The sequence below is a fragment of the Oncorhynchus keta genome, chromosome 20, assembly GCF_023373465.1.
Source record: "Oncorhynchus keta strain PuntledgeMale-10-30-2019 chromosome 20, Oket_V2, whole genome shotgun sequence".
NCBI lineage: Eukaryota > Metazoa > Chordata > Actinopteri > Salmoniformes > Salmonidae > Oncorhynchus > Oncorhynchus keta.
The window spans coordinates 41,287,858-41,300,932 of record NC_068440.1 but is presented as its reverse complement, the minus strand read 5'-3'; the positions used below and the strand labels follow the sequence as shown (position 1 = coordinate 41,300,932).

The 13,075-nt window shown below is 53.0% G+C and overlaps 1 protein-coding gene across 1 annotated transcript in view; it reads left to right on the top strand.

Moving 5' to 3' along the window:
- trit1 (tRNA isopentenyltransferase 1) overlaps positions 1-13,075 on the top strand; it is a 93,399-nt gene that overhangs the window by 50,843 nt on the left and 29,481 nt on the right. Inside the window, exons 5-7 of the mRNA XM_052472887.1 lie at positions 5,259-5,401; positions 5,693-5,804; positions 8,664-8,776. Of these exons, the coding sequence (XP_052328847.1) occupies positions 5,259-5,401; positions 5,693-5,804; positions 8,664-8,776 (368 nt within the window). The remainder of the gene's footprint in view (positions 1-5,258; positions 5,402-5,692; positions 5,805-8,663; positions 8,777-13,075) is intronic.

Below are 13,075 nucleotides of genomic sequence, written 5' to 3'. Positions count from 1 at the left end.
TGGTACTGCTGCAGCCGGGTGGGCTGGTACTGCGCGTTAGCCGGGTGGGCTGGTACTGCGCGTTAGCCGGGTGGGCTGCTTGCGCGTTAGCCGGGTGGGCTGCAATGCGCTTAGCCGGGTGGGCTGGTACAGGCTGTTAGCCGGGTGGCTGGTACTGCGCGTTAGCCGGGTGGGCTGGTACTGCTGTTAGCCGGGTGGGCTGCACTGCGCGTTAGCCGGGTGGGCTGGTACTGAGCGTTAGCCGGGTGGGCTGGTACTGCGCGTTAGCCGGGTGGGCTGGTACTGCGCGTTAGCCGGGTGGGCTGGTACTGCGCGTTAGCCGGGTGGGCTGGTACTGCGCGTTAGACGGGTGGGCTGCTACTGCCGTTAGCCGGGTGGGCTGGTACTCGCGTTAGCCGGGTGGGCTGGTACTGCGCGTTAGCCGGGTGGGCTGGTACTGCGCATCAGCCGGGTGGGCTGGTACTGCGCGTTAGCCGGGTGGGCTGGTACTGCGCGTTAGCCGGGTGGGCTGGTACTGCGCGTTAGCCGGGTGGGCTGGTACTGCGCGTTAGCCGGGTGGGCTGCTACTGCGCGTTAGCCGGGTGGGCTGCTACTGGTTGTATATTATTGACACTCAGTTCCACATCACTTATTCATGCCTGGGTGCACTGTGTGCTGTGAAGAGACAAACCTCACCCGACACAAACTGTTTCCTCCTGTCATTTCCTGTCAGTAGAGGAACAGTGACACACACACACACACACACACACACACACACACACACATCCGAGGAGGAGCACCCTTGCGACCCAACCCTCAATCTCACAGGTTCTAGACAGGCTGTTCTGACATACTGTAACCCCTCTCTGTAAGTGTGTGTGTCATCAAAACACCATCCTGTCAATGAGCTGAGGGGTTGCTGAGTTTACTGGGCAGAGAGTCGGCACCTGCTCCAACCCATCACATCACCTGACTCAGACTAGACTTCAGCCCCAACCCATCACATCACATGACTCAGACTAGACATCAGCCCCAACCCATCACATCACCTGACTCAGACTAGACATCAGCCCCAACCCATCACATCACCTGACTCAGACTAGACATCAGCCCCAACCCATCACATCACCTGACTCAGACTAGACATCAGCCCCAACCATCACATCACATGACTCAGACTAGACATCAGCCCCAACCCATCACATCACATGACTCAGACTAGACATCAGCCCCAACCCATCACATCACCTGATGACTCAGACTAGACATCAGCCCCAACCCATCACATCACATGACTCAGACTAGACATCAGCCCCAACCATCACATCACATGACTCAGACTAGACATCAGCCCCAACCATCACATCACCTGACTCAGACTAGACACCAGCCCTGACCCATCACATCATCTGAGGGTAGACACCAGCCCTGACCCATCACATCATCTAATGAGGGTAGACACCAGCCCTGACCCATCACATCATCTGATGACTCAGACTAGACATCAGCCTCGACCCATCACATCATCTAATGAGGGTAGACACCAGCCCTGACCATCACATCATCTAATGAGGGTAGACACCAGCCCTGACCCATCACATCATCTAATGAGGGTAGACACCAGCCCTGACCATCACATCATCTAATGAGGGTAGACACCAGCCCTGACCCATCACATCATCTAATGAGGGTAGACACCAGCCCTGACCCATCACATCATCTAATGAGGGTAGACACCAGCCCTGACCATCACATCATCTAATGAGGGTAGACACCAGCCCCAACCCATCACATCATCTAATGAGGGTAGACACCAGCCCCAACCCATCACATCATCTAATGAGGGTAGACACCAGCCCTGACCCATCACATCATCTAATGAGGGTAGACACCAGCCCCAACCCATCACATCATCTAATGAGGGTAGACGCCAGCCCTGACCATAACATCATCTTATGAGGGTAGACACCAGCCCTGACCATCACATCATCTAATGAGGGTAGACACCAGCCCTGACCCATCACATCATCTAATGAGGGTAGACACCAGCCCTGACCATCACATCATCTAATGAGGGTAGACACCAGCCCTGACCCATCACATCATCTAATGAGGGTAGACACCAGCCCTGACCCATCACATCATCTGAGGGTAGACACCAGCCCTGACCATCATCTAATTTTTTACCTTTATTTAAGTAGGTAAGTCAGTTAAGAACAAATTCTTATTTTCAATGACGGCCTAGGAACAGTGGTTAACTGCCTGTTCAGGGGCAGAACGAAAGATTTTTTGTACCTTGTCAGTTCGGGGGTTTGAACTTGCAACCTTCCGGTTACTAGTCCAACGCTCTAACCGCTCGCACCTCCTGTCAGGAGAATTTTCCATCCCAATGATGATAACGAAACAATTATTTAAGCTTTGACCGATCCCCGAGGTTTGTAAGACCCTTGGTTTAGGAATAATTAGGCAAAGACTCAGCTTCTGGATTCTTTATAACCCCCTCTATTCTTTATAACCCCCTCTACACACACACACACACAGGTTTATCACTTTTCTACCAGCCTTGGCAGTTTCTCGCCGTTCCTTGGAAGGATCGTCTTTCCTGTTGTCCTTTGTTCTCTCAACTCTCACACCCCTACACAGCAACACAATGGTCTAGTCACACATTATGGAATTATGACTCCTAACACATTTCATATAATTATATGATTTCAGGGTGGAATCCTTTAGTCATTACTTTAAATATATAAATTCCCTTACATTTACATTTAAGTCATTTAGCAGACGCTCTTATCCAGAGCGACTTACAAATTGGTGCATTCACCTTATGACATCCAGTGGAACAGCCACTTTACAATAGTGCATCTACATCTTTTAAGGGGGGTGAGAAGGATTACTTTATCCTATCCTAGGTATTCCTTAAAGAGGTGGGGTTTCAGGTGTCTCCGGAAGGTGGTGATTGACTCCGCTGTCCTGGCGTCGTGAGGGAGTTTGTTCCACCATTGGGGTGCCAGAGCAGCGAACAGTTTTGACTGGGCTGAGCGGGAACTGTACTTCCTCAGTGGTAGGGAGGCGAGCAGGCCAGAGGTGGATGAACGCAGTGCCCTTGTTTGGGTGTAGGGCCCTTATCAACACCTGCCCCAACTGATCACATCATCTGACAGAGTAGACACCAGCCCCGACCCATCACACCAGCCCCGACCCATCACACCAGCCCCGACCCATCACACCAGCCCCGACCCATCACACCAGCCCCGACCCATCACACCAGCCCCGACCCATCACACCAGCCCCGACCCATCACACCAGCCCCGACCCATCACACCAGCCCCGACCCATCACACCAGCCCCGACCCATCACACCAGCCCCGACCCATCACACCAGCCCCGACCCATCACACCAGCCCCGACCCATCACACCAGCCCCGACCCATCACATCATCTGATGACTCAGACTAGACATCAGCCCCAACCCATCACATCATCTGATGACTCAGACTAGACATCAGCCCCGACCCATCACATCATCTGATGACTCAGACTAGACATCAGCCCCAACCCATCACATCATCTGATGACTCAGACTAGACATCTGCCTCGACCCATCACATCATCTAATGAGGGTAGACACCAGCCCTGACCCATCACATCATCTAATGAGGGTAGACACCAGCCCTGACCATCACGTCATCTAATGAGGGTAGACACCAGCCCTGACCCATCACATCTTCTAATGAGGGTAGACACCAGCCCTGACCCATCACATCATCTAATGAGGGTAGACACCAGCCCTGACCATCACATCATCTAATGAGGGTAGACACCAGCCCTGACCATCACATCATCTAATGAGCGTAGACACCAGCCCTGACCATCACATCATCTAATGAGGGTAGACACCAGCCCTGACCATCACATCATCTAATGAGGGTAGACGCCAGCCCTGACCATAACATCATCTAATGAGGGTAGACACCAGCCCCAACCCATCACATCATCTAATGAGGGTAGACACCAGCCCCGACCCGTCACACCAGCCCCGACCCGTCACACCAGCCCCGACCCGTCACACCAGCCCCGACCCGTCACACCAGCCCCGACCCGTCACACCAGCCCCGACCCGTCACACCAGCCCCGACCCATCACACCAGCCCCGACCCATCACACCAGCCCCGACCCATCACACCAGCCCCGACCCATCACACCAGCCCCGACCCATCACACCAGCCCCAGTGACCCATCACACCAGCCCCGACCCATCACACCAGCCCCGACCCATCACACCAGCCCCGACCCATCACATCATCTGATGACTCAGACTAGACATCAGCCCCAACCCATCACATCATCTGATGACTCAGACTAGACATCAGCCCCGACCCATCACATCATCTGATGACTCAGACTAGACATCAGCCTCGACCCATCACATCACATGACTCAGACTAGACATCAGCCCCAACCCATCACATCATCTGATGACTCAGACTAGACATCTGCCTCGACCCATCACATCATCTGATGACTCAGACTAGACATCAGCCCCGACCCATCACATCATCTGATGACTCAGACTAGACATCTGCCTCGACCCATCACATCATCTAATGAGGGTAGACACCAGCCCTGACCCATCACATCATCTAATGAGGGTAGACACCAGCCCTGACCATCACGTCATCTAATGAGGGTAGACACCAGCCCTGACCCATCACATCATCTAATGAGGGTAGACACCAGCCCTGACCCATCACATCATCTAATGAGGGGTAGACACCAGCCCTGACCATCACATCATCTAATGAGGGTAGACACCAGCCCTGACCATCACATCATCTAATGAGGGTAGACACCAGCCCTGACCATCACATCATCTAATGAGGGTAGACACCAGCCCTGACCATCACATCATCTAATGAGGGTAGACACCAGCCCTGACCATCACATCATCTAATGAGGGTAGACGCCAGCCCTGACCATAACATCATCTAATGAGGTAGACACCAGCCCCGACCCGTCACACCAGCCCCGACCCGTCACACCAGCCCCGACCCGTCACACCAGCCCCGACCCGTCACACCAGCCCCGACCCATCACACCAGCCCCGACCCATCACACCAGCCCCGACCCATCACACCAGCCCCGACCCATCACATCTAATGTCAAGAATTCTGTTGTTTTTTCCCCCTCCATTTTATTTGTACTTCCATGTCCTCTTATGTTCATCTGTGAAAGAGGGCGGGACTCTCACTGTGTCCTGTTTTGATTGACACCTCTAGGAGCCTACAGGTGCATGCGGAAACAGGCGTGCCTCACAGCCATTGGTTGGAGGAGCAGAGAGGGCAGGAGGGGGGAGATGTGCTGGGGGGGCCACTGAGGTACCCAGACCCCTGTATCTTCTGGTTACATGCTGACATGGAGGGTAAGGAACCCCCCCCCCCCTTTTCTCTTTTCCCCAAAGTGTCTCATATTGTTTTCTTAGCTCAGTAAAGTTACGTCCAGATGACTAGGACCCCAAAGTGCAAAATATGCTAAGATAAAGGGATATTCACTTGCATTGGGTTTTTGGATACGAACGCTAATAAGTTAGCATTTGTAGACCGTGGCCAAAATCATAGCTTGGGTTGCTTACAGGGTTAGGAAACCAACATGTGTAGGTGTCTAATTTGGATGAGCTACCCTTCAACCACCGACTCCCCCTGTCTGTCTTTAGCCATAGATGAACGCTTGGACAGTCGTGTGGATCAGATGCTGTTGACAGGCCTGATAGACGAGCTCAGAGATTTCCACCTGAGATTCAACCAGCAGAAGATTCAGGACCAGAGGTGGGTGTGGTCGTGTTGCCACGGGGTCAGATGACGCTGGGTCGTGTTGCCACGGGGTCAGATAACGCTGGGTCGTGTTGCCATGGGGTCGTGTTGCCACGGGGTCAGATGACGCTGGGTCGTGTTGCCCACGGGGTCAGATGATGCTGGGTCGTGTTGCCACGGGGTCAGATGACGCTGGGTCGTATTGCCACGGGGGTCAGATAACGCTGGGTCGTGTTGCCATGGGGTCGTGTTGCCACGGGGTCAGATGACGCTGGGTCGTGTTGCCACGGGGTCAGATGACGCTGGGTCGTGTTGCCACGGGGTCAGATGACGCTGGGTCGTGTTGCCACAGGGTCAGATGACGCTGGGTCGTGTTGCCACGGGGTCAGATGACGCTGGGTCGTGTTGCCACAGGGTCAGATGACGCTGGGTCGTGTTGCCACAGGGTCAGATAACGCTGGGTCGTGTTGCCACGGGGTCAGATGACGCTGGGTCGTGTTGCCACAGGGTCAGATAACGCTGGGTCGTGTTGCCATGGGGTCGTGTTGCCACAGGGTCAGATAACGCTGGGTCGCGTTGCCACAGGGTCAGATAACGCTGGGTCGTGTTGCCATGGGGTTGTGTTGCCATGGGGTCGTGTTGCCACGGGGTCGGCTGACGCTGGGTCGTGTCGCCACGGGGTCAGATAACGCTGGGTCGTGTTGCCATGGGGTTGTGTTGCCATGGGGTCGGATAACGCTGCGTAGGGCTGTTTCAGACACTTATTGATTTGACCATTGATTGGGTGTGGTCACGGGGAATTGACGGCATATTTCCTTAGGATGCTGCTCTACCCACTGACTCCCTCCTTCAGGAATCCATTCTTCTCTCTCTTGCCCTCTGCTGATGCACATCATCTCTCTCTCTCTCTCTCGAGGGGGGAGGGGGGGGTAGGGAGAGAGAGTTCTATTATGGAGGCAGTGTGAGTCAGCAGATTGACACAGCTCTAGGGTGTGGCTGCTGCACTCACACACACCACCACTGGACTGCAATAAGGTAGAGCCACAATGGCATCCGGTCAGAGCTGCAGTGGCATCCGGTCAGAGCCTCAATGGCATCGGTCAGAGCCACAATGGCATCGGTCAGAGCCACAATGGCATCCGGTCAGAGCCACAATGGCATCGGTCAGAGCCACAATGGCATCGGTCAGAGCCACAATGGCATCGGTCAGAGCCACAATGGCATCCGGTCAGAGCTGCAGTGGCATCCGGTCAGAGCCACAATGGCATCCGGTCAGAGCTGCAGTGGCATCCGGTCAGAGCCTCAATGGCATCCGGTCAGAGCTGCAGTGGCATGCAGACTGTGTTGTGCTCATACATTTAGAGATGGAAACTGAGCTCATATGATTGACACTCAATGAAACCACGTTGCCTCCCCCTCTTTCTGTTGCCTGCTCTTGTTCACTCTCATCAATGATTTAGAAGGAGAAATAAGGCAGAAACTCCCTTTTAGCCCATCCAATGCTTTTAAATCCATCCATAGTAGCAGGCAAGACATGTCTCTCCCTCTCTGTCGTCGGGGGCCAGGTGATGCTTTTGAATAATTCGGGGGTAGTGTACAAGTGTACACTTCACGTAGAAGGGTATAGAATCCGATCACAACCAATGTCTCTCTTGTCAGGACCAGGGGACAACGTCTCAACAGGCTTCATGTCTCTGTCCAGTCCAGCAGCACCATGAGACCCTCTGTGTCCTTCTGTCTCCTGTCTCTCTCTGTCTCCCGGCCTGACCCCTACTGTGGAGTGATAGAGAGGGAGGTTTCAGAGAGCGTGTGAGAGAGATGGAGACATTGCCCCTGGTTGTCTAGTCTAGCTCAAGACTGTGTGACACTGTTGTTATTTTTGGAGGACTTGATGACAATGATATATGTAATGATACTGCTATAATCATATGTTACTACTGTTCACCACTCCCCCCCCCACTCTCTCTGTCACCCCCCCCCCCTCTCTGTCACCCCCCTTGCTCAGTGTCTCCTCTCTCTCTCTCTCCTTCTCTCCTTCTCTCCTCTCTCTCTCTCTCTCCTTCTCTCTCTCTCTCTCTCTCTCCTTCTCTCTCTCTCTCTCTCTCTCTCTCTCTCTCTCTCTCTCTCTCTCTCTCTCTCTCTCTCTCTCTCTCTCTCTCTCTCTCTCTCTCTCTCTCTCTCTCTCTCTCTCTCTCTCTCCTTCTCTCCTCTCTCTCCTTATCTCTCCTTCTCTCTCTCTCTCCTTATCTCTCCTCTCTCTCTCTCTCCTTCTCTCCTCTCTCTCTCTCTCTCTCTCTCTCTCTCTCTCTCTCTCTCTCTCTCTCTCTCTCTCTCTCTCTCTCTCCTCTCTCCTTCTCTCTCTCTCTCCTTCTCTCTCCTCTCTCTCTCTCTCCTTATCTCTCCTCTCTCTCTCTCTCCTTATCTCTCCTCTCTCTCTCTCTCCTTCTCTCCTTCTCTCTCCTCTCTCTCTCGCTCCTTCTCTCCTCTCTCTCTCTCGCTCCTTCTCTCCTCTCCTCTCTCTCCTTATCTCTCCTCTCTCTCTCTCGCTCCTTCTCTCCTCTCTCTCCTTATCTCTCCTCTCTCTCTCTCTTCTCTCCTCTCTCTCTCTCTCTCGCTCCTTCTCTCCTCTCTCTCCTTATCTCTCCTCTCTCTCTCTCCTTCTCTCTCTCTCTCTCTCGCTCCTTCTCTCTCTCTCTCTCTCTCGCTCCTTCTCTCCTCTCTCTCTCTCGCTCCTTCTCTCCTCTCTCTCCTTATCTCTCCTCTCTCTCTCCTTCTCTCCTCTCTCTCCTTATCTCTCTCTCTCTCTCTCTCGCTCCTTCTCTCCTTCTCTCTCTCGCTCCTTCTCTGCTCTCTCCTTCTCTCTCTCTGTCTCAGTCAGGACTACCAGCATGGTATATTCCAGTCTATAGGTTTTAAGGAGTTCCATGAGTACCTGACATGCCCTGATGAGACGACACAGGAGGTCCGAGAGACACTCCGGAACCAAGGTGTGTGTTTGAGAGACACTCCGGGAACCAAGGTGTGTGTGTGTTTGAGAGACACTCCGGAACCGAGGTGTGTGTTTGAGAGACACTCTGGGAACCGAGGTGTGTGTTTGAGAGACACTCCGGGAACCGAGGTGTGTGTTTGTTTGAGAGACACTCCGGAACCGAGGTGTGTGTTTGAGAGACACTCCGGGGACCGAGGTGTGTGTTTGTTTGAGAGACACTCCGGGAACCGAGGTGTGTGTGTTTGAGAGACACTCCGGGAACCGAGGTGTGTGTTTGACAGACACTCCGGGAACCGAGGTGTGTGTTTGTTTGAGAGACACTCCGGAACCGAGGTGTGTTTTGAGAGACACTCCGGGAACCGAGGTGTGTGTTTGAGAGACACTCCGGGAACCGAGGTGTGTGTTTGTTTGACAGACACTCCGGGAACCGAGGTGTGTGTTTGTTTGACAGACACTCCGGGAACCGAGGTGTGTGTTTGAGAGACACTCCGGGGACCGAGGTGTGTGTTTGTTTGAGAGACACTCCGGGAACCGAGGTGTGTGTTTGTTTGAGAGACACTCCGGAACCGAGGTGTGTGTGTGTGTTTGAGAGACACTCCGGAACCGAGGTGTGTGTGTGTTTGAGAGACACTCCGGGAACCGAGGTGTGTGTGTGTTTGAGAGACACTCCGGAACCGAGGTGTGTGTGTGTTTGAGAGACACTCCGGGAACCAAGGTGTGTGTGTTTGAGAGACACTCCGGGAACCAAGGTGTGTGTGTTTGAGAGACACTCCGGAACCAAGGTGTGTGTGTTTGAGAGACACTCCGGGAACCAAGGTGTGTGTTTGCGTGTTTGAGAGACACTCCGGAACCAAGGTGTGTGTGTGTGTGTGTGTGTTTGAGAGACACTCCGGGAACCAAGGTGTGTGTTTGCGTACCAGGGTTTAGGTTAGGAAGATGTGGTGCCATTAATTTCCCCATGAACATTTATTCCCTAATCTGATTCAGGGCCCACGTTTCTCACTATGACAGAAATCACTTTTTAGTTTTTTAATAATTAATTGCAACATCGTGCGTCATTCTTACCGAATTCTTTTGAGCAATTTATCAATATTAGATGACATAGGGTTATGGAAAGCTTTTTCTAAAGTAAATTGAATTAAATTGCCAAATTTATATAGCCTAATTAGCTTACTCATGTTTATTCAGAAAGAAAGAAAATCATTGATTTTGGCCACAGAGGATCATTTAGCTTCTTTTAAAAAAAAAACTAAACTGTGGTTTGTTTTAAATCGCGTAGCCTACAGTCAGAAGGACCGGCAATTTGGGCAGCGCTCGCAGCAAATACCAAATAGACGATTTGTAGAGTTGCAACTGTCAGTGAAAAGCAGAACGATCCATCCAGACATAACGCAGTATTTAAAAAAAAATACAAGCACGGAGAAACCGTTTCGAAAGCAAATTTGCTGTAAAGAGATGAGAAATGAGAGACTCTCCCTGCTGAGTCTGCATATTCACTGTCTTCTCATTGGGTCAGGGACACTTCCTCCAGGTTAGACGGAGGTCATGTTTGTATTTTGTCTTCTCATAGGGCATATGGATCAGACATCGTTTTCATTGATCTGTTCATGTCAGCCGAGTAGGCTACCCTGTCATTTGTGTCATATTTATAAAATAATATATATATATATATATATATATATATAAAAAAAAGATTCTGCTGATGTCTTTAGTCATATAAAGTGTTGTAGAATTGCATGAAATGTGATTTATAAAAGGCCAAAATTATTCAAAGAAAGAAAGAGGAAGAAATCTGATCAGCCTACTCTGGGTATATTATAAGTATGCATAAGTAGTCAACGTTGTGTGGGACGTGGTGAGGCCTGCCTAGTCAATGTTGTGTGGGACGTGATGAGGCCTGCCTAGTCAACGTTGTGTGGGACGTGGTGAGGCCTGCCTAGTCAACGTTGTGTGGGACGTGGTGAGGCCTGCCTAGTCAACGTTGTGTGCCTGGACGTGGTGAGGCCTGCCTAGTCAATGTTGTGTGGGACGTGATGAGGCCTGCCTAGTCAATGTTGTGTGGGACGTGGTGAGGCCTGCCTAGTCAATGTGTGTGTGGGCCTAGTCGTGGTGAGGCCTGCCTAGTCAATGTTGTGTGGGACGTGGTGAGGCCTGCCTAGTCAATGTTGTGTGGGACGTGGTGAGGCCTGCCTAGTCAACGTTGTGTGGGACGTGATGAGGCCTGCCTAGTCAATGTTGTGTGGGACGTGGTGAGGCCTGCCTAGTCAATGTTGTGTGGGACGTGGTGAGGCCTGCCTAGTCAACGTTGTGTGGGACGTGGTGAGGCCTGCCTAGTCAACGTTGTGTGGGACGTGGTGAGGCCTGCCTAGTCAACGTTGTGTCGTGGTGAGGCCTGCCTAGTCAGCGTTGTGTGGGACGTGATGAGGCCTGCCTAGTCAATGTTGTGTGGGACGTGATGAGGCCTGCCTAGTCAACGTTGTGTGGGACGTGGTGAGGCCTGCCTAGTCAACGTTGTGTGGGACGTGGTGAGGCCTGCCTAGTCAACGTTGTGTGGGACGTGATGAGGCCTGCCTAGTCAATGTTGTGTGGGACGTGGTGAGGCCTGCCTAGTCAATGTTGTGTGGGACGTGGTGAGGCCTGCCTAGTCAACGTTGTGTGGGACGTGGTGAGGCCTGCCTAGTCACGTGGTGAGGCCTGCCGTTGTGTGGGACGTAATGAGGCCTGCCTAGTCAATGTTGTGTGGGACGTGGTGAGGCCTGCCTAGTCAATGTTGTGTGGGACGTGATGAGGCCTGCCTAGTTAATGTTGTGTGGGACGTGATGAGGCCTGCCTAGTCTGGGCCTGAGGCCAACGTTGTGTGGGACGTGATGAGGCCTGCCTAGTCAATGTTGTGGGACGTGATGAGGCCTGCCTAGTCAACGTTGTGTGGGACGTGGTGAGGCCTGCCTAGTCAACGTTGTGTGGGGTGGTGAGGCCTGCCTAGTCAATGTTGTGTGGGACGTGAGGCCTGCCTAGTCAACGTTGTGTGGGACGTGATGAGGCCTGCCTAGTCCGTTGTCAGGCCTGCCTAGTCAATGTTGTGTGGGACGTGGTGAGGCCTGCCGTTGTGTGGGACGTGGTGAGGCCTGCCTAGTCAACGTTGTGTGGGACGTGGTGAGGCCTGCCTAGTCAACGTTGTGTGGGACGTGATGAGGCCTGCCTAGTCAACGTTGTGTGGGACGTGGTGAGGCCTGCCTAGTCAACGTTGTGTGGGACGTGGTGAGGCCTGCCTAGTCAACGTTGTGTGTGGGACGTGACGTTGTGGGACGTGGTGAGGCCTGCCTAGTCAACGTTGTGTGGGACGTGGTGAGGCCTGCCTAGTCAACGTTGTGTGGGACGTGGTGAGGCCTGCCTAGTCAACGTTGTGTGGGACGTGGTGAGGCCTGCCTAGTCAATGTTGTGTGGGACGTGATGAGGCCTGCCTAGTCAATGTTGTGTGGGACGTGATGAGGCCTGCCTAGTCAATGTTGTGTGAGGGACGTGATGAGGCCTGCCTAGTCAACGTTGTGTGGGACGTGATGAGGCCTGCCTAGTCAACGTTGTGCGGGACGTGATGAGGCCTGCCTAGTCAACGTTGTGTGGGGACGTGATGAGGCCTGCCTAGTCAACGTTGTGTGGGACGTGATGAGGCCTGCCTAGTCAATGTTGTGTGTGGACGTGATGAGGCCTGCCTAGTCAATGTTGTGTGGGACGTGATGAGGCCTGCCTAGTCAACGCCTGCCTGTGTGGGACGTGGTGAGGCCTGCCTAGTCAACGTTGTGTGGGACGTGATGAGGCCTGCCTAGTCAACGTTGTGTGGGACGTGATGAGGCCTGCCTAGTCAACGTTGTGTGGGACGTGGTGAGGCCTGCCTAGTCAATGTTGTGTGGGACGTGATGAGGCCTGCCTAGTCAACGTTGTGTGGGACGTGATGAGGCCTGCCTAGTCAATGTTGTGTGGGACGTGATGAGGCCTGCCTAGTCAATGTTGTGTGGGACGTGATGAGGCCTGCCTAGTCAACGTTGTGTGGGACGTGATGAGGCCTGCCTAGTCAACGTTGTGTGGGACGTGATGAGGCCTGCCTAGTCAATGTTGTGTGGGACGTGATGAGGCCTGCCTAGTCAATGTTGTGTGGGACGTGATGAGGCCTGCCTAGTCAACGTTGTGTGGGACGTGATGAGGCCTGCCTAGTTAACTTTGTGTGTGATGACTGCCTAGTCAATGTTGTGTGGGACGTGATGAGGCCTGCCTAGTCAATGTTGTGTGGGACGTGGTGAGG